Source organism: Myzus persicae, unplaced genomic scaffold (genome assembly GCF_001856785.1).
Source record: "Myzus persicae strain clone G006 unplaced genomic scaffold, MPER_G0061.0, whole genome shotgun sequence".
NCBI classification, from domain to species: Eukaryota; Metazoa; Arthropoda; class Insecta; order Hemiptera; family Aphididae; genus Myzus; species Myzus persicae.
In genome coordinates this window covers 472,616-499,853 of record NW_019100803.1, presented here as the reverse complement: position 1 = coordinate 499,853, position 27,238 = coordinate 472,616, and the positions used below count along the sequence as shown (strand labels likewise).

Below are 27,238 nucleotides of genomic sequence, written 5' to 3'. Positions count from 1 at the left end.
AGGTATATAAATGATGTATTTAGGAAAGACTCTATTTTTCTAAATTAACTCTTCTTTAACTTTAATCAAAAACCTATAACAATATCCGGATACGAGAATTTAGTTCATCCATCTGGAATCTCAGTAAATTTGGACGACTGTAGAAAAAAAACTCGAAATAACATAAAGGAATTTTACCAATATTATGCTACCGATAAAAAAGTGTAATGGCTTTTAAAATTACTTGAGTTCCAAGCGATTACCTCAAAAAATCAGGGTATATAAGTTTAATGATGTGAACTTTGTTTATAAATATATAAATCCTACCCAATGGGACATCAATTATTGCTCCAAATTATCTAGCATCTTTCAAATTTGGTTTTTTTTGACTTTCTATACATCCAATTAAGTATAGATTTAATTCTGTTTTTTATCTCGCCGAGCTTTAAGTTCGGATGTATACAGTTCCTATATCAGTCATGCATAAGTATATGCATGTAAAAATAGAAAGTAAAGGTCCAAGGATTTCAATCATCAAATCGTGTTTGTTACATTTATTCTATCGTATCATAGCATTGTTTAAGTAATATTATTATAAGCTATAACTAATCAGCTAGGATAACGAAAAGTATCGGTTATCAAATTAATTAGGTACTTGCTTTTATCTATGTTTCACTGAATAGTTGACTAAATATAGTATATAGGTACGTATGGTTTAATATTCGTAATTCGGATACATCTATTTTAAGTAAAAAAACAAAGACGATTCAAATCATACATACTACCCATTCTTATAAAATGTAATATCAGACTAAATGAAATTCAATGAAATAATCAATTAATTAAATTTAAACTGTTCCGTGGTAATATGATAGGTAAGGATACCATACAATGTTAACTCGTATCTTGTACTTCCTCTGAGAAATTAAGTTTAAGCAGTCATGGATTCAAAAGAATTAAGTTTAATAAATGTGAAAAATCCACGATATTCTTTATAATAAATTATGTTTGCATCTTATTAACTAATTACTATTCAAATAGGATAAGTAGTACTAGTAGGTACGTCTTTTAGTTATACCTACGGTTAGTACTGCAACATAGGTTAGAATGGTTAGATAATATATGCATTATCTTAATTAAGCACATTAATTATGTACAAATGTTCAATAATTAGCAATATTTTGGACGAGAATCCATTTAATCAAAGAGTATTTTAAGTAATGGAATAATAAATTACCAAAACGATATCGTCTCAAATTCCACGTTTAACGATATAACCATATAATGTCAAGCTGTCATGGTAAATTATTACAATTTACATATAAAAATTATAAATATATTATAAATATATTTAACAATTGTTGGAGTAATTTAATTATCATTTATTCAATTGATTTTCAAAGTAAATAATTTTTCAATGAATAATATTGTTTCTATAGAATAATTATTGCAAAATATAATAATATAAATAAAATCAAGTAGGTGCAATTTTTATTTTAATATGATATTTAAATATTTAAAATAGCCACGTTGTCTACATATTTTGTGAATATCTATGTATTCATATAACTACATATTATACTTGTTAAGCGTTGACAGTTTTTAAAAATTATAAATAAATGGTAATACGAATGCTGTGTGCATTCTTAAATTATGTTTTTAGTAAATTGGCCAAGACCCACCTAATATTTTTGCTTGTACTTATTTAAAGAAAAAAACTATTAATATCATATTTTACACTCGGACGGTAATCCAAACTACTATGTTATAACGACCTTTATTTTAACAAGGTAAAATAAATTATTGGATAAATTATTGCACATTATATATTGCCTCATGTAGGCATAAATAAGGTGGGTTGGGAGGAACTGAGACCTCCCAAAACTTTAGAAAGTTCTCCCATTTCAAGTCTTTATCAAGTACCTTTACTAAGTAAATACAATTTTTTTTATAATTTTAAAGTTAAACAACATTAATACTTATAGTTAAGAATAAAAAAAGAATTATTTAAAATTCTGTTTTGATTGTACAATATTTGATATACACACAGGCAGACGATAAGAATTGTTGTTTTTTTTGTAGAGAACATTTTAAGAGAATAATATATGACCCAACCGTGTGTGTTTGTCAACTGCTTCGTTTTTTTAATAGGTATAAAATAGATATTGAATGTAAATAATGTAATTTATTTATGTAAATAATAATTTGTTGTGTATTTGTAATTTGTATGTTGTGAACTATAGTTAGTGGGTGTATCCTTACGACCGTACGCCCCGCGTTTTTTGTAGGTACCTAATCTATATTATGAGAGACTTAAGTCCCCCTAAACATTTCGGGATATTTGCGTCTATGAGCCATGCATGGTATATACAGAGTGATTCACCAAGCATGCTCACCTCCATTTTTCTTTTAATAATGAATTTATTCAAGTTCTGATTTTTGTAGTTTTTTAATATATTTTAAGACTTTGTAGGTACAACTTAATGATAGTGACAGTGTTCTGGGTGATACAAACTTCTATTTTTCAAATCAACCCCTTTTATTGTGAGTATTTTTTTTTGAAAATTTTGATGTAACTAATTCAAAATTCAATTATTGATATGTTTATAATAATGATATAGGTAGTCCTTAAAAATGGTATTACAAACGTATAAAATACATGTGATATTGGATCTAGTTTTATTATACTTTAAACATTTTTACACATTTTAATTGTTAGATTAATGCTAGTTACTACAATTTTCAAATTTCGATAATCTTTATATCTGCTTATTTATGTCTGCATTATTGAAGAAAAAAGGAGTGAGCATGCTTGGTGAATCACTCTGTATATATATTACGTATTTGACAAACCAGCATATGTATTATCAAGTTTCATGTTCTGCAATTATATCAGGCAGAATGTTTTTTACCTATAATTTATAGTGAAAAGTGAAAACGTTAACTTATATCGACAGAAATGTAATATTTACATAATATACAAACTACCTACAATATGCTATAATATTATATTCACGTCAAGTATTAATACATTTCTCGAAAACGATTTTATACATAGGTATTTCCTATAAATTCAATTACGGCACCTTTACCATTAATTACTTTATATTATTTTGTTAAACGCTTGTGTGTATGTATTATAATATAATATGTAGGTAAATGTGAATTCTGGTTGAGAAATAACTTGCCTCATTCACATCAGTCTATAGACTTTATAAAGTGTTAAAATAACAGATAATTGTCAGAGTAACTTTATGGTTGTAATTTGTAAACTGAAAATAAAATATGTTGCATATTTTTCCTCACAGACTTCGTCAATATAGGTGGTGAAGTACATAGGTATCCATTACCTATCATAACCCATATGATGGTGACTTCTTTTCCATCTTTCCCACAAGTATTATCTTCGTCATTATTGCATACACAGAGAGACAATGACTACGTAATTTATTACATATTATTTATTAGTTATTGCAATTCAGTGCTGTTTATTAGTTTAGTGATGAACAATTGTCATGTATTTTGGGAACCATTGAATTTCTAACAGTCATCTTCACATCGGACGTCGCCGCGCCGCCGCGTACGTATATACTGTATACACCAACATGAACCCCGATGATCGTTCTTTGAAACTATATATTATTGTGTTATGTATAATATATATACTACATATACTATATAAGAATATATATATATATATATATATACATTATATGCACGTGAATACAAGCCGGGAGAAGGGACGCTCTCACACACGCGCATAGAATATAATAATAGTAATACATCCCTCTCGTCATTGTCCCTCTTAAACTCCGTGTCTGTGAAATCTTGCCCTCTTTCAGTCGAATTTTTATTGTATTTACTTCGTATTTATTTATAAAAGCACCGTTTAGAGGCATGTGTGCACGTATATTATCTAAAAAAAAAATGAAATGAAATGATATAATTTCACAAGTAATTTTTTCATTTCATTCTTTTGACGTACGAGCCACTTATTCCTTTTACACGTTCTTTATTCTGTTATAATAAGCGTACATCACGACAATTACGTTAAATTGGGCGGGGGGGNGGGGGGGGGAGGAGGAGGAAAAGCATTTGTATAAGAAACATATTTACTCTTTATATTATTAATTATTATAATTGTGTATATATAGTATATTATCATAAATACTCCCTTTTACGTATTTTAGTATTTATATTATATAAATTGCAGTGTGGGTATGTATGGTTATAAGATTTCAAAGGTTAACGTTTTGATTGAAAAAAATCCAGTTATTTTCTTCCGTTGAATAAATCACGAACTTTTCATTGCCATTTATGGTTTCCTACCTACCCATATTGAGTTAATACGCCATAGGACATAGGTACGTTTTATTATTATTTGGTACACTGCAACTCGTATATAATTTTGTATAGGAAGCACGGTTGTCAATAGATTTTAGGTGCACGGCCACCCTTATATTTGATCGTTTCCTTTTCTTTATTTCTGCAAGCGGTTCTCAGAATCGAAATCCAGTTCAATGGAGATATTTGTATGTAGTATGTTCATATTGTATTGAAAATATACCTGAAAGAAAACATACCAAACCTCACGTATTGGTTAATTCGATCGAATCATTGATTCTCATAATTTTATGTTATTTGAATTTGGGATTTTGAGTAGAGCAATAAATGCGTTAATTTTACAACAACGTGTTTTTTTATTTTTGTATCTGTCATCACCTTTTGGGATAGTATCAATTCTTCGATTTTCTACTTCAGCATGTTTTCTGGTAGGAAAGTGAATCTAGTTTGGTACCTTTGGGGGTAACAGTAAAAAATCAAGAGGTTTTTCTGAAAAGTCAATTTTTAACGAAATCGATTTTGATTTTTGGTGTAACTCTAAAATAATAATTTTATGCAGTTTTCACCGAATGTTTATAAAAGCATTTTCTACAATACATTTTTTCCGAACCTTGTTTTAAATTTTCAATCCTTAGCTATACAAATTAAAAACTGAACATTTAATAATGTCTTAACTTAAAATAGTCAGAAACATTTCGTGATTTTGATGAATTTTTCCATAAATAATGGTTAAATGCTTATTAAATGATTGTAAAAAAAATCGTTTCTATGTATATCTTTAATAATTTTGAACTGCTATTATAACTACTGAAAAACCTCATCGTATTCTATATTCAAGCTTTTTGACTCAGCAAAAAAATTTTTATCGATATTTATAGAAAAAAAACCAAATAACACACATTGTTAAATCAATATATATTGATATATACATCAATATACATTCATCGTTTAGCTCGGAGTCCAAAATTAATTATTGTAATTGATTATTATATCGAGTTACCTTTGAATTAATATAGTATATAATATTTTATATTAATTATGATATCATATTATTGATATCGCAATGCTATTTTCAATTGTAATCAAAAATTAATGTGAACGTGTTAGTAAAAAATGTTTTGCATAAGATTTAATTATGAAGATATTCAATATAATATACCATTCAGTAATAAGTAAAAATATGCCTGTATGCATATATGTATATATAAATAAATGAATATATTTGTATTGCTACTAAATATCGCTACGTTTACGAATAACGCTTAATATAGGTACTGAATAAGTTAAATATGTTATTAAAATGAAACCAAAAAGTATTATTTGTTTTTCAAACTACTAATTATATTATTTGCTTTGAATTAAATGAGTTACATATTGTCCATTTATTTATAGAGAATAATAAAAAAGCATAGGTCGCGAAATTCTTTACTTGCGGCTATAATAATATCACTGTAATCTACCATCTTCATTATTCATATATTATATTGTCTAATTAGCAGCTTTATTTAGGTATATGCTGAGATATAGGTATCTATATAGTATATATTTATGTATGCACATTATATCATATATCCATACCGTAGTATGTAAGTATGTGTCTACGGCGGGTATGCTTTTAATCTTTTACTCTTTGTAGTTTTTTCCTGCATGTAAGATGATATTTTACATTTTTTCTGTTAGTGTTCCTAGTGCCAATATTCTCGAAAAATAAATCAAATAAGTTAAGCCAGATGCAAGTGACTTTCAAAAGTTATTTTCTTCTTCGTTATATTTGTTGCACACGGGGCTGGTAATGTTTTATTGACTTGTTGCACGCTTGAAACAAATGAAAATGGAAAAAGAATGCTCTTTTTATCAGAAGTTGTTCTGCTACAAGTTGCATTGACCATCTTGTACATATAATATATGCGTGAAGTGCGATATCGAGGTTATGGTTGGTGCTTATTTACCATACATTTTCGGACCTACAGTTTGGTATTAGGTATATTATATTACGTGTATAATGTATATAATATATACTTCATGATGTATTGTCAACACCTTAAGTATTTTCCTCCTTTTTTCAATCAAATATTGCGTTTGCAATCTTGCAGAAACTCGTGTAAGTTTGATACTAACTTAAATTAGTTTCAACATGTATACTTATCTGTGGTATTTATAGGTTTATTGTGGATACTACCTGTATTAAAATTGTTTTCTATCAATCGTTTTATGGGTGTATATGTGTATCACTTACAGTGTATAAAAATAATCGTGATTTATGTACCTAATCAAGAAAGATATATAATTCAATGTTAATTATGTGAAGTGGGGTGCATCGAACAACGCCTGATATTCATTCCATTATACTCGTCCGATTAGATATTAGCCTATCAAATGTGTGTGCGTGTGGTCTAAGTAGCTAGTATAATTACTATATAATATTATTAAATGTTTTAAAAAAATTGATGATTTGAACAATTTACACACACGTGATTATAACCGTCCGTCTTTATAACGACCGCTGTGATAGTTCCCGCGGAATTAAATAGCAAACCAACCATCTATACTACCTATATTATTATTATTTATTATAAAGGAACGACTCCGCGTCGATTCGTTTCAGCCGCTCCTGGTGCAGAGCCATGACTGCTAGGACCTACCACGCCAAAACCATCGGTTGGTATAACGAAAATTATAATTATTATAATATTCACTGTCGCGCACCTATAATAATATGATATACAGCCGCCGCGCTCATAATAAAATATTCGCCGTCTGTCTCAATTTTCACGCGCGATTTCCTTCGATATTTATGCGCGCGACCGCTAGATGTAAACCTATAGGGCATAAATTATGATATTTAAAACGTATACAGTAACCAGTATATCATACAAATGTAAGTTGCATAGTCCGTATCGTCGAGAAAAAAATAGCGCCGTAAATTTACATAATATAGCTCGTGAGCTATTTGCAATGCCTATACCTAGTCAAAATGTACTCACAACACGATTGTATTATATTATTTATATACATGTGGTATAGAAGTTTTCGACCTTTTTAGAATGCGTATGTTCCCACCGGTGGGGGACGCGGACTTGACAAAAATCGCGGAAGACCATTGGCAACGGGCTTCTGTTTCCGTTGTAACAGTCAATCGCGCTCACTTTTAAGTGTTACAGTCGCGCATAACATATTATAATAATCGTCCAACCATCGTTTATTATCATACTATTATTAAAGGCTCGACCGTGTTGTGTGTGTTACTGTTTGATGTGGTGCAGCGGACGCTCAAACAGTTTGGTGGTTGAGTAAACCATTTTGCTCCAAGTCTGCTATATCAAATGATGATGATCCACGGCAATGTGTACCTAATTTATTCTTATACATTATGTTTAAGCGGTGATGTTCGCACGTGATTGCTTACAATAATATGGTATCCTGCAGCTGTGTATAGTATACCTATATCGCGGGTTGTTGTCACTTTTTTCTTGCAAAATAAACCGCATTCGCGCTTACACCGTGCTGCGAGATCGCCATTTTATTTTATACTCTGTAGCGCGAAAAACCGTCGGCCCCTGGTTTACCCCTTTCGGGCCGCGCGCGCCGCCATTTATACGACGTATATATGTAATATATTATATGTGCATAAATTCGCGGTAAATCTTTTCAATAATATTTTATTATATATTATATATTATTTTTATTTATTATTATATTATAACACCGTCCTCGTTTGTATTATAATATGTCCGTGTGTGCGTGTGCAGTCAGTGCAGCCATTGTGTCCCGGCGCGAATGCTTTTTTTATATTTTTGCCGCATTGTTCGCGGGCGCCGTCCCCGTCCCCATCATTCGGGTACGTGCGTGGGCGGCGGTGGCGTACACATACGTACGAGCCGACCGGTCGTGCTCGAGCCGGACGGGACGTGGCGGGGGCGGCCGAGAACGTGCCGGCCGTGTATACTCGAGGGGACCGCGGGCGTGCGGAAGTCTCTGGCCATTATATTGTACGACGATGTATAATATGACGTGTGCGCGGGGCTTTGTACAGGGGCGCAGGACAATCGCGGGGGTGGTAATAATATATAATGTAGCGCACTACGGACATGACCGAACTGGTGGTTGGATTTTGGGATCGGAAAAAAATATAAATGCCGAACCGGTACCGGACGCTCCGCTCGCATATTGTTTGGGGGGCACCCACTACCCTTTAAAAGGAAATATTTAGGCGCAAGCTCTTTTGCACGTGCATCGCAGCAGTGATCGTCGTGGGTACATAATAATATTATGGGTACGTGCGCGGACGGCATAGTGCGACGATATTATTATTATGTATCTTACCACGTGTGACGAAACGCACGAGCCTTTTCCTGGTGTTTATTTTTTCCGTTTCAAACGGCCGTTTCGTTCTCCAAGAAGACGACTGCGATATCTATCCAGTGTTTTGACGCGTGTAGTTTTTAACGGTTTTTTTTACACATTATCCTCCACGATTATTATGTACCTATACAACAATAATATTATATTATGTACCATACTGTGTGTTTGTGTGTGTGTGTATGTGTGTATGTGTGTATACATAATATACTGTATACCTGTGCACACTGTACGCACATAGACAGTTCGTTTACGTATATATTATATAATTCCCAAACGATCGCATCTTTTATATTCTCACGCGGGCCCGATCTGCAGATGTTTATGTATAATATAATATAATATTATTATATATAGGTACCTATAATGTATATTATCCTCATCTCGTTCGATGTTACATATTTCACTATTTGACTGCCGTTATTGTTATTATTTATTGAAATAATAAATATTATATTACACGTGTATGGATAGGTAGATAGGTTGTATAGGTATATATTATACCTGTACCTATATAATATTCACTGTAAAAGAAGAAAAACTGAAATTTTGACAATTTGATTAGGTATATATTAATATTACCGATCGACTTTTTCTACCAACGAAAATAATTATATTGCAATTAGGTATGCGTATTTCGCGTGCGTGAGGTATGTTTGTGTACAAATATATTCGGCTTAATGTCAATAGCGTAAACGAAACATTAAAATATTTACGACGTGCTTAAATAAGTATACTAGTTATAGGTACCTATATTAATGTTCGATAAATTAGTCAACGATCTGTATTCCTTCATTTAGTTGATAACCGTGAATCACGATTTCTTAACAAAAACAATTTGATTCCCAAGTACCCAACCGCTATAATATATTATACCTAAATAATGTTTATTCTCGCTCGGTTCATGGTTGTTTTTGGAGTGTACTTTGTTTTGAAACTCATGTTTAATAGGTATACATACTGAATTTTTTAATGCTATTTTCGTTGCACTCGTAGGGTTGGCACTCCTTGGAATTCCATAGAAAAAATATTTAGTTGATACAATTTATCACATTAAAGTATTAAACTTTAAAAAACCTAAAATAATTTAAATAATGATAATAATAATAATAATTTAATTTAAGTCTAAAATAATTTAATATTGATTGGAAACGTCAGTAATCTGGGTGTATATTATATACTATATTCTCTCATGTATACTTCTTTTACGTATTATAGTTTATGCTTGTTTATGTTTATTATATATTATATATTTTTTAGTTATTTCTTATACTAAGTGTGTGCCAAAAACCACTATTATATTATGTAAATTACAAATAAATACCTACTCCTGAATTTGAAAGTTGGGTGACTCTATCATATCCTAATTAGGGCTTAAAAAATATATTTTTTTATAATTCTGAAATTATAAATGTCACGGTCTAATTACTAGTTTCAATAAATAATTTTAAATTATTTACCTTCTGACACTGGCTTTTTTTATTATTTGAAATGAATAATGTGTATACTTTTGTATTTCAAACAAATTTAAGGATAAAAAATTGTGAAATTTTATAATAATATTGGTTACAATTGGCAGCAATCAATCGAATTTGGAGATTTGCTTAACCGTGTTTTTCACCGCATTTACCTGCATATCTGTATAAAAAGAAAATATCGTATACTAGATTTTAAATTGTCATCGTAATGAGCCAATTAAATAGTATTTTTTGTACGTGTTATTGCAAGTTGCAATGAGAGAATGCGATTAAGTATTTCAATAAATAACAGTGATTAAAAACGATGGTATAATAATTGTTAATTACTAACGATTGAAATACCATGATTACGGTTTTTAAAATAGTTATACAAACAGTGTGATAAATATGTTTTTATCTAATCTTTGTAATTTTACAGTTGTTTAATTAAAAATAAATCACAATAATCGGAAACAAATGCAATTATACTCGATATACCTGATGATTTACAGATTATATTCACCCATTTTATTTTTTATTGATAATATTCTGTTTTTTAGAATTAATTTCTAAATATACTGAAAGTCCATATTTTCAAATAATTAGATTGCTAATATACCAGAGTATCCTGTGACAATATAAACTTATTTCTTTTTTTTTCAAATGGGAACATCCTTTTCTATTGTAAGATGTTAAATTGATGATATTTTTTCAAATGTTGTCGGATTTAAATTCAAACAAGACGCATCTGCTTTAGTTAACTTTGTGTACTAAAGATAATAGTACTTATAATAATGGTTTTACAAAAATTATAAAATGTTTATTCATTACTTTAGTTTGGAAATCATCATAATCTATGCATATATTTTCTAAAACTTTTTTTCAATTTATATACATCGACCTTAAAAAAAATCATATTTTTAACAATATCAACAATCGAAAAAGGGTGTATATTATTTGTTAATGAGAATGTTGTGTAATTACAACAGGATACTAAGTGGAAATCTATTTTAAAATATAGCATAATTTACCTACTTAAAAATTAAAAGCATAAGTATTTTAATACATTTATTATTAATTGAAAAATAGGAGTAAGCACTCTGTGCATCACTTTAAATCATCCTGTTTATAATATAATATACACTTTTGTATTAAATTTGCAAACATGAAATCAAAGTATATAGGTACAATATATTATTGGGTATCATATATGTAGGTAATGAATCTATATTTAGTGGTACTTTATGATGTAGACTGTCTTATCGTTTTGAGTGTGTTTATGAAGTATACTGTATTTACTGTGTATGTCTATATCTTCCATAATAGATGGTGTCTTATAATATTATGTAATATACTGATTTTAATAAAAAATTAGTTTGAGATTCGCCATTTTCTATAAATGCGGTGCGCATACAATGTACACGCGGTGGAAATGTGCAGTATGCTTGTATAAAAAAGAATAAAAAACATCAATTATTATACGCACTCAAAATGGCGAATGGAACGGATTTCATTACCGGCCGTATTATATTATATGGCATTTTTTTCGCGTCTGTATCACACACACACACACATAATATATATAGATTTTATTTTCCCCGTGCATATCCGTCGGATGGGTTGTACGATGACGAGTACTTTGCATATGATATATATATATATATATATAACTTGAGTATATTCCACGAGGGTTGATTCGAGCAGGGTGCACGCAACGGCGCGCGCGCGTATTATAAACGATTCAAAACTTAATGGGAATAAATTTATTTTAATTTCAATTAGGTTTTTTTTTTAAAACAGAAATCGATGGTAGTTTCATTTATATTCATGTTGGTTTTACTTATATTATTTATATCATTATATTATTAATTCATTACAACTTTGAACTTTCTGCGTGTTCATATAATTATATACCTACACATTATTTGTTATACAGTCATTATTTTTACGTGCATCACTAAACATTGACATGATTATTTAGATTGTTTGTTAAAATAATCTATATGTCTGTAAGACACTTTATATTTTGTCACAAATTCGAATATTTTCACTCCCTCTCTTGATCTGTATGTACTATGCACCCATACTCGCTGACTTATAGATTTTTAACGTGTATCTAGTTCATAATTTCTGTTAAATCATATGTAATAAAATAAATACAAAATTGCTGATAATATTTAAAAAGTTAATATGAGCTAATATTGACGTCTTATTCTCAAAAACAACTTTTCAACAAAAAATATTTTGATCAAACCAGATAAAACAGATTTTGTTTTCGTCGAATAAAATAATACAATATAGATACCAATAGGGCCAATGTTATTACCTATTAACCCTTGTTTTTAAAGTTTGCGTATATAATAAAGTATATTTTGTACTATACAAGACTGCTGAAAATGTTAAGGGTATAATATATTTACAACCTAAGTATACGGTTATACACTACACGATATACATATTATAAATATACAATTATAATATCCGATATTAAAGTAGGTATCCAATTTGTGCGAAAACTGAATCTGTGCTTATCTGTATCAAATTCAATCGCACAAATGGTTGACGATTGTTGTAAGAACTATAAATGTATAAAATAGTTGATTCGACTTAATTATTTCTATACATTTAAATATAAATGATTCTTTATACTTAATTTTAATAATTAAAAATAATTTATCAAACTTAAATTGTATTATAAATTCAATAAAAATATGTATCTAGTATGGCCATAATTAGTAAAACTGCAACTGAATAATATCTTGTTATTACATATTTAATTATTAGAAGTTAAAGTTAAAAATTAAAATAACTTTTAAAACAGTTTTCTCTTATAAGTTGATTCATATTTTTCCCTAACTTCGCATGTGACTTATGTGAATTTTTAACGAATCAAGTGTTTTTCTAGTTCAAATTTTCCATGAAAAATTATAAATATATGATACCAGCTGGTGGTGGCGTCTACACTAAACTTATAACCCTGTGTGTAATATGTAACGTGTGTCGATGTTTTAAGAATAAAGTGATACGTTTTAAGTGGCTATTCTCGTTTCTATAATATAATGTACATGTTTATTTGACGTTTGTACACTACCCAAGAAGAGAACATATTATTTGTATATAACGAACATGTATATGTATGATACGCATACATATATACACTACACATGACGAATATTCATTAAAATACTTGACTCGTGTGTCATCCCATCTTTACTACAAAATAATATGTACATGTGTGTGTGTGTGTGTAGTGTGTACGCGCACGCGTGTAGCACACCGTCACCTACAAAAATGTATATAACATATTTGTAGTATATACGATACAACATTACGATTTTTTTCAATGGGTTGAATGCTGCCAAAATGATAAGTTATTCGAATCTTATAGTTGGTAATTTCCGTGTTCCCAAAAATGTCTACTATACGCTCTAAATATATTAGGTAACTTTTCTATGTTGCTTGTGATTGTGTTGAGTCAAATTAATTCGTCTATTTTACGAATATTTTCTACATACATATATATAGTTATAGACGTAGTTAGTACAATATATTATATATACATTACCATACCTATTGTGTATACAAATAAAATGTTCTCAGAAGTATTTTTTCGTACAATGTATTTATTTTAATTCTTAAGTTTGGCAATTAACTAACATAATAATTCAATACCATGAATTTTGTAAGAAATTGGTATTATTTTTGTATTTTGTATACCTACTAGTAAACATGTACAATTTCAACCGGAAACAGATGGCATTCCTGTTCAATTTAAAACATTTAGGCATGGAACATCGATCTTAAAATATTTGTTTTCCTCTCAATAATATACACATTCGTAATGTACAATATGTATTATATATTATCGACATTTTTGGTATAAGCAATGTTTATTAATTACCTAATCGAGTAATGCGTAATAACACACTACCGCCATCGTTTTGAATGGATTTTTTCATACTTTTTCGAATGAGGTCATTGTCCATGTGCTATGAATTTGGACTCAACACGACCTATTTATCGTGATTTCCAACGATTTAACGAGAATTTATCTACATATTATCCACTTCCTCTGGTGTGTGTAAAAACAACAACAACAACAACATACACATATTATTATAATTGATTATAATAGTTCCTATAGCATGCTATAGTAGTGTGTATACAAAATACATGGTAGAAAATATAAAAATGCAAGGTTTGATGGGATGCCTGATTTTCAATATTGCTGTTGATGTAATCCGGGTGCAAGGTCTTTTGCCTCGTTCTGCTGCAGCCTGCAGGTAGTTTGAAAATCCTGACCTGCAAAATGTACGAAATATTTATTACTCTCCGCACACAAACACCACCATCACCATCCCCACCAGGTCACTATATATTATATGTATAATGTATATCAAACGTTGTCGTTACTCGTTTGCCCTTGTCCTGTACACTAGTATACAATATAGGTAGGTTATTTCGTATTTTCGTACACTTGTAGTAGGTTTTTATATGATACGTATTCATTGTGTCCGTGGAGAATATCGAATTCTATAGACCCATAAAATAATGTATAATATAATAATATTATATATTAAATCGTCTTGATTTGTGTGCCTTCTGACTTGATTAATGGAGTTTTTATTTATTATTATTTTGTTTGGAGGGAGAGGGACCCTAGGTAAATCCAGCTTTGGGACTATTCTTTACAGCTTTGGGTTTACCGTTAAAAAATCGTATCATTCGCAGTTTCTAAATATAACCCGTCCCTGCATGCGGCCCGGCGCGGCGCCCTGCAGCTTCTATTGCTAACGCTCTCTTTGGATTTTATATTATGTTCGTTAAGGACGTGACTGGCGACGACGGCGAGATTCGCTTATATTCATCGATAAACATATACAATTATGGTATATTGGCCTATACGGGAATACATATATTATCCATTTATTATTTATTCGCGTATATTCGAGTGTTCGTTTATTTTATCGTCTTGGAATAGGAGCAGTGGACTCTCTGAGAGAAATGTTTAGAGGGAAAGCGTTGTCGCCGGCGTTTTGCGAGAAACCAGTGTCATAAAAAAATAAATAACAAATGCGCGCGTGGAAGGTCAAAGAAATGTCACGGCGGAGGAACACTATTTTATAGACGGTTGTATAACTCTAGTACTTATAACTGCAATGTTTTGCTCTGCAAATACAAAATACATACGAGTAGGTACTGCACGCGAAACCCGTTGCCTCGCCGTTACGTTCACCGATATCATATAATAAATTAATATCGTACTATATTATGTCTTATTGCGTTGTTCTTATATCCGACACTCGAATAAAAACAATAACTAATCCTACAGGATTTTCGAATTTTGAAGAACCCCCATTTCCCCTCAAAAAAAAGCAAAAACACTTATTGTGGAAACAATGTACACTTCATGATGCTATTAAATATATAAATATTATATAATAATATGTATGCTCGTCTTACAAGCGTATTATTACTATGTAGGTAACACAAGTGCATATTATTACGAGAATAATATGCTATAATTATAGGTATATTACATATTATTGTATATGTGCCGATCGAACCCCCGCGCCGCTTGCAATCAGGCCACGGTTTGTGTGACGTGCCCGAAATGGTCCGATGTTATCCCGTTCAAAGTATACGCCGATAATGAATGGCGTGAGTTTCATAGTAAAAAATAAATGAAATAGAGAAAAAAAATACAGAGGAAGAAGGAAGAGAGGAAGGAAAAAAACACGTTTACGTTCGGGACATCATACGACGTCGACGGCGGTGGTGGCAGCGGCCGACTACACACCGCCGTAGTTGGCCACACTGCGTTTTATATATATATATTATGTAGTACTTCGGACGAGTTTTAAGTATTTTTTTCTCTCCCTCTCTGTCTACCGCGGCCCGTCCGTCCGTAACGTTGTTTTTGCGCCGTGCGCTCCGACCAAAATCCATCACATCATACAATTAAAAGTACATTTATTTATTATATTTTAATAGAAATATTAATTATTCAACTAAACAATATTTTTGACATTTATTCTGTACCGTCAGCTATTGTTTTCGTTTTGGTTTCCGTTCGCGACTCGATAATATTATAGTAACGTAACTTGACAATAACAACAATAATAGTAGTGTAGTAATAATTTAATATTATAATATAATATAATATCCGAACAGCGGACGCATACATATTATATATTTTTTTCTAATAGTTTATTTTGAAAATAAGTTTTTTCGGCGTTAATTTAAGTGAAATTGTGCGCGTTTTGTGATAATCGGTGTTTCTAGCGCTCAGTAAAACTCCGTCGTCGTAGCCGGAATAAAAACGTATATTTTCTCCAAGTAGTATTTTAAAAACGAAGCTGATAAATTATTTTTATTTCGCGCTGTCATAATCGACGTCGTCGTCGATTTGTGTATGTAAAGTTTTACTACCTTGGTGTATAAATATTGCACGGCCAACAGTACGTAGTTTTTTTTTTAATCTTTATTATTAATATTTTGTTTGCTAGCTGGCGTCGACGGCGTAAACGCTTTTGATCGATTTCGAAAACGTTTACTCCGCCACCGCCCCTGCCACATATTAGATGTGTTCATACACTAACGCGACCATCCGGTATTAGATTACTAGAATAATATGATGTACCGTCATCGCACGTAAACTTTTTTTTTAAACAAATTATTTTGTAGTATAGAAGGAAAATGGCAAAACAAAAATATATCTTATAGGTCGCTGTCGTCCGTTTTTCTCCCGTTCAATATAATATTATTGTATTATACCCTCGGTGGCGGTTTTCCATCGCGTTACGCACGCGACAAGTCACATTTCCCACACGTGGCTTACGACGTTCACCGCCGCCGAGACATTCCGATCGTCTCCACCCCCTCGCGAACGGCGCGCTTCGCTCGCAGGTGAAGTCGGGGGAAGAAAAAAAACGCTTCCCCTGACCCGTCGTACCTGCCGCGTGTACGCGATACTATACCATTATTGTTGTTATAGCTGTCGTGTGAGTTAAAAATATTATTCACTTTTACGCGCTAGTTTCAAACGTCTCGTGCATATTGGATGACACTGTGGCGTAAATATAATAATACTATGCGATTTGTACACCTCTTGCCGTGCACTATAATATGCTCGATGCACACACGCAAACACACACACACACACACACACACACACACACACACACACACACACACTCTAACCGGCTACAACAGAGGAGAGCCGTCGCCGCACATTCCTCGTGTGTGCGTGCGTGTAGAGGACGCGTCGCGTCGGAGGAGAAGGGCAAACGCGCGACGACGACGACGACGACGACCGGCTGCGTGTGCGGCGTGCCGAGTTTATCGTACGCGTGTAATGTGTCGGCGGCAGGGCGAGGCGCGCGGGCGGTCGGGCGTTTATATTAGTCGTCGACGCTGCCGTCGCCGCGTTCGAACGGGGATCGATATACGCGGAGTATGTTAGCGGTAAAATCCTCCGCCGCCGATACCGGTGCCTTCCTAACCAACAAGTACCGTCGGTGGGCCCGAAAGAGTCGTAAAAATCGACCATCGATCTCCGAGAGCGATGCCATGTATACGTAGAATAATATAATAGGTTGTTTTGCAGTGTCTTAAACTATGGACGGTTGCAGCGGCACTCGTCTCTATTGTACCACCGGCCCGAACTTATACACTCGCGTTTATGATAACAATATATCTCTCGTTACGACTCGGGTCTTCGATGTCGCAAACGTACTCTTCTGAGAGGAGGAGGCGACGACGATTGCCGCTGCGACACGTGCACATAAATGCACTATAATATTTTAAATTTTAATATTATTATGGTATACAGTACTGTGGGTTGTGTGTGATAAATGATGTTAAACCGTAGTAGCGTTAGTAGAACGTGTAATCAAATATTATAATAATTTATTGTTGGCTGCGTTGTGTGTAACATTGTATATGTATTTAGTTCGAACCCGGTGCACTGCGTAGTTATGACCCCGAACGACATGGACCAGAGTCAACAGCAGGCCAACCAGGGTAACACTCAAGATTACAACGGTTATGCGTTCGGCCAACCGAGCTCTCAATTCCAACCGAGACAACCGGCCGTCCAAAGGTAAACTATTATATTATAAACATCTGAACCTTTGCTAGGTACTGTAATTTTGATCACCTTTTTCGTATATTATGCAACTTCGCGCGAGCTTTGGGCGGCAAATCGCTGTATATTACTAATGATGTTCTATGGAAGCAGTCTCGCGTTCTCGAATAGACGAGTATATACGGTTTTATGTTTTTAAATAATTTTTGTCGCCGCCTCGGCGGGGATCATTTCGCGGTTATCACGCGTAACGCTATCGCGGCGAGACCAATGGCGGCCGTGGTGGTAGCGGCAACAATAGTAGTCGACGAGGGGGACTGCCGCTGCGTGTGCGTGGCTCGTGATGGACAAATGAATGAGGCTTTTACTCGCAACTATAGGGTTCTCATCACCCCGCGAACATGGCGGCGGCACGTCGGTTTTTTCCTCCTCGGAAATAATCGTATATGAAATTGGGGTGCAGACAAAACACAGGGAGTGAGATCTAGCGAGCCCCGGATAATTTAATGCGCCGTGACTTAATTTCATTTCTCCTGCAATTAACGCCGTCCTGACAGGTGTGGAGTACTTAAAATTCTACTCGTCCACCAACTCCCTTCTGGGTCGCTACATCCTACAAACCGGCAGAGATGAAAAAAAATTGCGTGTTAGCAAATTTTCGTCACGTGGATATACTGAATCGCGCGATTCCCGTCAACCTGTTTCCCCGTGGGTACTGGACTGACCGTACTCGCACGCGGTATACGCGTTTCGGCGGTGGTCAATGACCGGAAGTCGTTTTCGAAATGCGACTGTAATTGACGCGCTCGCAACGGGTATATATAATGTATAACACTCGGGTAATATATGAAACGCTGTGGAATGCTGCAGCTGTACTTTCTTAGTTTTTTTATGCATACATTATATATTATTCGTTCGCGTGTGTACGCGATATATGATGCACACGACTGTAGTAGTGTGGGCAGTAAAAAAATATAAAATTATATAGTCTTCCTCCCGATCGTTCTTTTTAATGGCCCTTTTTTACGTATATTTTAAGTTGTGCGTGAAAACTAAATGTACATTATGATATACCTCACTTAACCCCGCGTTGGATACCGTGCGTGCTCTAAACGCATCGAGTCGCTGTCGCACCAAGCACTTTCGAATCCCTGTCGTTTTTAGTACTTGTTTCCAGGTTGGTGGTGACCTGTTTGTTTTGTGATGACTTTTCAAGGAATTCCATATATCATACCATGTTTTTACGCGATTATGCGGGGTGTATTTTTATTCTTGGCAGGTCTTCTTTGAAATCGTTTTTTTTTTAATGTTTGATTTTTTTGGCTGTTGATTTCTCAATAAATATTATCTGTGTATTGTTGTTGGCGTTCGTCCTTGTATCGCATGTCAAACAATACACGATTTTAAAAAACGGCTCCTGTCTCGATGCCTGCTGAGTTTTTCGTTTTTTCTTTCCGTCGTATTTTGGTTTTTTACTTCTTAGCGTGGCACGAATATAACTGTTTTTGATTTATGAAGTAGAATCATATTTTGTTCAAGCCTGATATAATGTGATAAATGTTTATTAACAATTTACAAATATTCTTGATTTTCATCTAGGTGTCTATGGTAAAAATATTGTCACGAAACTTGGTCACTTTGCTAAGTATGTAGGTATATAAAAAAATGTTGTTATTGATACTTTGAAAATTCATTACTAAAAGATTACTGGATGGAATATTAAAAATGCATTAGGTTTTAGAAAACTCATAAAATGTCATGTCGTATAATATATATGTACTAATCTGTAGCACTATTAAATATTAATACAAAATACAATAGATTAATTTTTAACGATTATTAATTCTCAAAATTCAACCAACCGTGTAACCCCCTACCAAAACTCTAGTCACCATAGTTGCATAGATGCTTGAGATCAATACAAAAAAAATTTCTCAGAACTATTATCGTTAATTAATATTTACTATACTGATAATTTCTTATTTTTCGTTATTGTGTTAATGCTTTGTCTTGATATGTTTATTTTATTTATATTATTTTAGTGTTAAAGTACATTTCAAGATCTGAAAAAGTAATTAATCCAGTAAATAATAATAAACTTGCACTATTAACACAGCTATGGTGTTCACAGTTCAATATAATTTGTTCTAAAATGGTCATGAGTGCATGAAATAAATTTATGTTGCCATCGAGTAAAATATTTTTTAGTATAATTTATTGCTGTTTAATCCTTTTATACTAGGTCTAAGAAGAACATGTTTATGGTTGACAATTTTTAACTTAGATAGGTACACTAAAATTGTTGCATTTAGTAATTTTCTTCAACCAGCTGTTAATCATTTAAACGCTGTTGTAGTGCAGTATAATAGTAAAATAATTTCAACTTTATTTGTATATTATTTGATCCTACTAAATGTAGGCACTATAAATTTAATATAATAGGTATATAAATATGTATATTATTCTTCCAAATGAAAATGGTTTTCTGTATAATTTATTTTACTATTGAATGATAAACTAATATATCGTTGGAAATACAATAAATAATATATGTATTTCATATAGAGGAATCACGATGGTGTCTCGTAAATAACCCAACGAAACCTGCATTCTAAATATCATTATTATTGATTTTTTAATTACACCACAAACGCGCTGGTCGTTATATATTATCCTTAATTATAATATTAGTGAATTGTGTTGATATAAAACCTCATTATTCTAGGTACTCAGTATGTGACATAGTACATACATATAGGTACGCCTCGTCGCGTAATTTCCGATTGATAATCGTAGTGGTTTTAGACTACAAACGACAGAAGAATCCTGTCAGTATCTCCCACTCCACTCCGCCGTGGTCGCCAATCCTCTAGTTCGCATATCGCACTTAATAAACATATTGTATTGGGATTTGGAATGGATCGGTCATGTCGAAATGTGCGCAACGGCAATACCAAGTATAATGCGTGATAAAAATATGATTTCACAATTGCCTGAATAATAACATTAAAGTACAAATTCATCAGGGTGGCTGGTTTGATATAACAGCCTAGTCGTCGTCACGTACACGCACAGTGGTGATGTTTAGGGGGGAAGTGCGCCAAGGTATAAATACACAATATAATAATGTATTTTATATTTATGTATTATATACATCACGTTAATCGATAGCATTGCAATGGCGGTTGCATACCCCTTCGTCAACTTTTAACCACCTCTGTGCGATCTTGAGGAAGGGAGGGTATGTACATATAGATACCTATATATTTTTGCGAGCCGTGCATACATATTAATGTTGTGTGTATGTATATTAAAATATTCGTGAATCGTACGTAGGTACCCCGCTTTTGCTCGTTAAAACAGAGTAAAAAAGGGTAAAAGATGAAATAACAAAAAAAATCGCGGAGGCAGGCGGACGAATGTGTGGCGACAAAAATAGGAATAAAAAAAACACTCCAACTGCCGCAGCAGAGTCGATAGCAGGTCGGATTCGCATATTATATTTCATTATCGTGCGTATATACCTATACATTATATACGTAGTGCGGGTGGCCCCCGCGTTTGTGCGTTTTTTATCATCCCGTCTATAATTTCAACTCGCGTGTGCATGCGAACCGCGCACAATGGGGCACGCGTTCTATCCATAATAACCCGTACAGCACGGGGGTGTGGATCCTGTGTACGGGATGGACCGGCGGCTGGACAATCACGTGCCTGCGCCGCCTACTATATATGCGTATGTGTAGCTCGTGTGTGTCGACAGCGCGTGTGCGTGAGTGCGGGGGCGTACGGTGAAAGGGGTAAGCAAATAATATGACGCGGGGGAGGAGGTAATTTTTTGCGCGTGGGACGACGTCGCCGCCGCCGCTGCCCGGTGTTTTCGATATGGTGGTCGCCGCCGCGAGGGGATAGATCATATATTATATAACATTAATTTTCGTACGTACGTTACGTGCACTCGAAAACTACAAAACATTCTTCTCGCGTCCGTTTATCGTATTTATGATTTATGATTAATCATTATATTAATATTATACTAACCACCGCCTCCGCACAAAATTTTATAGAAATATACATTTATTGAGGCTCTATTTTTCTTGTAGTTTATATTTAGATGCGTATAATTATACTCCAAACTATAATATCTGTGATACACGTTCGACACTTATATTTACCTACACCACAGTTTAACCAGCTTTGTTGTTTTTTTTTATGGTGGTGAGACCACTTCATAGTGTCGTTGTCGTCGTGTATTATATGTATAACGTTTTACATATTGTAATATTGCATTTACTTGTTTCTCAGTCCCGACATGCTAAATTACAAAAACGATAGTGAATAGAAGGTTATCTAAATCTATTGTATTATCTAAATACATGCATAAATCTATTTATTTTAAACATCTTTGAGGTTGGTAAACATCCAATAGAGTTTAACACGTTTTCCGATATTTGACAGTCCCATTAACGTCAAACTCACGATTGGGCCAGTAAATTTATTCGATTTATATACGACCCTCCAAAGTGTTAAAAACAGTTGATTAGATTTCAATACTAAATCAAGTGTTAAAGAAGGTTGCAGTATCCATAGAATTTTTTTTGATTTTCTCGGATTTACTGTTCAATTAGTTGAATAAAATATATTGAAATCGTATAAAATACTTTTGTAATAAAACTGTATTTTATTTTTAAAAACTTAAAACGTAGACATTTGAACATAAGAAAGTATAATATGGTAATTAAAAAACACTTTTTCTAGTTGTATAGGTACCTACTGCGTAGCTGCGTGCTTTGTGTGTCAGTTTTTTAATTTATGATTACCATGTATTATGTATGTATAGTGTATACTGCGATGTTTTGTTGCAATCTAGTTTTCTAAATTGTATAAGTATGACTTATGTACAACTATCACGTCGAAATAGTATTTGTTCGTAATTTTTTTTCCATCTTGAAGTGTTTTATTATTTTTTAATTATATTATTATTATTGTTTGTTTCACGTACAACAATACAATTAATAATTTATAGTCGTACTAGTTAGGTACTCTGGTATAAATTACGTTACATGTAGGTACATCCAATAATATTATTTAGAGTTTTACGCATTGCTTGACGACTATGGCCCTTGCAGCAGTTCGGAAGACAGAAGACATTTTTCAACGCACCGCGTTTCGCAAGCATTATGAATGTGGCGTGGGTCTCGTCAAAGTTACCGCTGCAGGTTGTAAAAACAGTCCTTATTTTCGTCAACAGTCTGTCTGGTAACGGTTTTAATTATTGCAGAAACTCCTCTCTTCTCAGATTGCATTATTACAATTCATTTTCAAATTGTCTTGTCTGCTATAAAGTTGAAATCCTCTAAAATCGAATATACGCATTATGTATGACATATATTGTCGTTCATATTTCCTTGATGCATTATTATTTAAAATTGTAATTATGTCTCTTAGAAAACTTATGATCCTTTCATGTCATAGTCTGAAATCTGTACCTACATCTACACAAACAATATTATAGTTACCTACAGCGCCAACTTTTGGCTCGACATAATCCCTGAGTTGATAATTACAGTTAGATACGTTCAATTGGTAACTAATAAAGTATCAATTTGATTGTTGTATATATTTATTATATTATTGTTTTTCGATATCTTGTCGATTTTTGAACTTTGTTTTTTGTATACTATTTAAAAAAAATGAAATAATAGTACATTTCCCAATGTTTAAATTTTTACAGTGTGCTGTTATCGCTTTTAAATTAAAAAAACTAATGCACATGATGGCGTGCACGAATAAAGTACTAAAATAGTATTTTCAAACTTGATCGTAATTTTGTAAGTACTTGATAAAATAAATTTTACTATAGATTACTGTCAGGTACATCAATCCTAATAGACAATAGGCCAATAGGGGTAGGTAGAATTACAATAATGTGAATAATGTACAAATAGTTTAGTAAGCTAAATTTTGATGTAATTTACATTTACATGTAACGAAAATGTCATGATGTTCATTACTTTTGTACTCAATGTTTTTTTAATTACTAATTTTCCCGAGGGTTTTCATTAATAATAAATAATAACCACAATTCATCTTAAATGTGTATTTCTCATTCATTTTTATATATTTATTAAAAAATAAATAATAAAAAAATAGTATTGTGACAAGTCTAATAAATAATTGAGTAGGTAGACTGAATATTCAGAATAAGACAGTATAATGTTGATAAAATATTGATTTTTGTAAACGTTTTAACGAATCCATTTTAATGTTATTATTTTAGATTGATACTGATTTTTAATTATAATCGTTATAACCGTTCCAAATATTTATAAATTTCAGTTTTGATTGAATTTAGTTGGATTGGATTAGTTCAATTTGGTTGGATTCGTGTTCATAAATATCATAATTTATAATATACTTTACACGATAATACTACTCTATAAATGTTGAGTAAATAACAAGTAACTTTTTCAACATCCTTTTTTTTAACCACCATTGTGAACAACTATTTTCCCATCAATGCCAATTGTTATAATATGATCATAATGCATTACCTACCTGCTATCGAATATTATATTACACACACACAATACATACATACTAAATATGGCATTTACACTTTGAGATAGTTTACCTACATTATAAATTTATAAATAATATAAAATATTAAAATTATTATTTCAATGACTTTGACCTAAGATTTCCATAAAACTACTATTATAAATATTATTTATATTAGTATTAGCTGCGATGCAACTTCTTTAAACATGGCATGACATAATATATAACCCATGAAAAACAGCGCACAGGTAGATAAATAAATGTAGATCGTACGAAAGGATAACGAATCCTTTTTAAAAGAGCTCTAAAACCATTTTGAAGCAATTTATTTTATATTAAATGGCATTGCCATATTAGTACTTAAAAGTCTAGACTTGTGACTCATACCTTGAGTTGTTTTACAATCGTTTTAAGTGTATCATTGTGTATGTAGATTGTACTATTATCGCTGAACGTGTCAATTAAGTACATTGTATGGCGTTTATGTGTATTAATAACTGCCTTAATTGAAAATTTCGATTTTTATTATTGATTGCTAATTTTATGGATCCGGATGTTTTGGTTGTATAATTTTAACAAGGAAAAAAATGTTAAACCTTTGTGTAACTTCTATTAGGATTGTTGTTAATATGTTAAATAATTGACTTTCGCAAAAAACGTTTCCCTTGATAATGAGTGTACTAAAAATGTTTTCGATTCGTTATTTCTGAGGACGCTGCTTTATGTTTTTGTGCAATTAAGTATTAACTAGAATTGTTTTCCTTTTTTCGTGTAGGTGTACACATTATTATAGTTCGGGCATTATATTTTCAAATAACAAGTTAACGTTTTTATAAAAAACTATACCTATATTATATCATTTTTATTTCGTTTACCTTAACGGTGGTGTTTTAAAAATTATACCCTCATCTTCAATATTTGTTAAATCTTGCTCGTATTAATTAGTTATCTGGTTTAATTAGCTGTACATTCTTCACAACCACGGCCACAGTATTATAAATACTTATTATTATATATGTATTTATAATTTATATGCAAAGCTACACTATACGTTATTTGAATCATGCGAATCTTGAGTATTACGACGTTATTGAGTACAGTGTTATAACAAAATAATATGTATATCTGGCGCGTGCATGCGTAGGCAATATTTATTCCGAATGCTAGGCAATGACCCTTGGCGGCATGTGTACAAAACAAATTCTTTCCAGCGCCTATTAGATTTCAAGGTCGACTTACAATATCCCCCTGTTTTTTGACCCGCCCATTTTTGTCTTTTTAGCTTGCCTCGTTTCTCAATATAATAAAACTATAGCCTATATAGTTACATGATATAATATATTTTAATATATCCCTTGGCATTTAATTAAACACACAATATCGAATAAACCAGTCCTACACGATATACAATGTAATTTTTCTGATCAATCCGTCTATACACTTCCCGTACTTTTATAATAAATATATATAAAATATACTTATGGGATTTTAGAATTACGATGTTTGCATCTTTAGTCCCATATTATTGTATGAGAAAACTATTTTTCCTAAATGTATGTATGCATTTTAATCATATTATATTATATCGGACCATGTTAGTTTGTTTATAATAATTTAGATTTATTTATTTTATTATACTGGAACTTCAACGTAAATACCTTATTATTATATAGGTAAGCAAGATGATATAAAAATTATTATAGTAACAATGTTATAGGTATGTTAATGGGTGTAATTTAGAGTAGTATTTTCGAAGTCGATGTAATATAATATACACTGTACAAAGTACAACAGAACTAGCTTACAAATTTATATAACTAATTATGTAATTGATATAACTTTTTTTTAAATATAATTAACCACTATATATTATGATATATCTAAATTTAAATGTATCTACTATCTAATGTATAAAAATAAAATATATTATATATAGTTTGTTAATTATAATTAATTTCATCTGTCAGTTTATTCTGTGTTATACCTTGTACCTATATAAATATATTATACTTATGCCGGGTTACATATGTACAATCACTAAACATTTAATAAATCAATATTGTGTGAAAGGCCCCTTAAACATAATTTAGTGGCTCATGATTAGTCCATTAAATTTAATTGGATCATTAAATTAATAAATTGTCAGGCAACCTGACAATAAAAGTTTAAAACCTTATTTTTTTTTTACCGTGACAAATTGTATAATAACATTATATTATATGTATTGTTAATAATATTTTGTATTTATAACAAAATATATGAACATGTTACATCGTTGCTATCATGCAAAAAGTGGTTAAGTGTTTTTAAAATTATATTTTTTAATTTTTAATTTACACAACTTGTAGTTTTTTTGTCTTTTTTGCATGATGACAATATTTGTAAAGGTGATACTATGATGAAATAAAACCCTCCTCATCTGTAAATGTATTATTGGTATATATATAAT

General features: G+C 32.0%; 1 protein-coding gene and 1 long non-coding RNA gene across 6 annotated transcripts in view; one reads left to right on the top strand and one right to left on the bottom strand.

Moving 5' to 3' along the window:
• The window catches only part of LOC111043190 (insulin-like growth factor 2 mRNA-binding protein 2), a 45,864-nt gene that overhangs the window by 8,970 nt on the left and 9,656 nt on the right, over positions 1–27,238 (top strand). For 2 of the 5 annotated variants that reach the window (XM_022328091.1, XM_022328090.1), the window contains exon 3: positions 18,094–18,243. The exons of 1 other annotated variant lie outside the window; for it this stretch is intronic. In XM_022328091.1, coding sequence (XP_022183783.1) covers positions 18,094–18,243 — 150 coding nt within the window. Of the gene's footprint in view, positions 1–16,054; positions 16,601–18,093; positions 18,244–27,238 lie in introns of those variants that run through there. 2 more of the 5 variants (XM_022328094.1, XM_022328095.1) reach the window with 2 other exon arrangements.
• On the bottom strand, positions 14,245–15,906 carry LOC111026180. Its single transcript, XR_002603671.1, has 2 exons — positions 15,680–15,906; positions 14,245–14,441 (listed from the first exon to the last, which is right to left on the bottom strand). It is a non-coding gene; the product is annotated as an uncharacterized LOC111026180 (long non-coding RNA).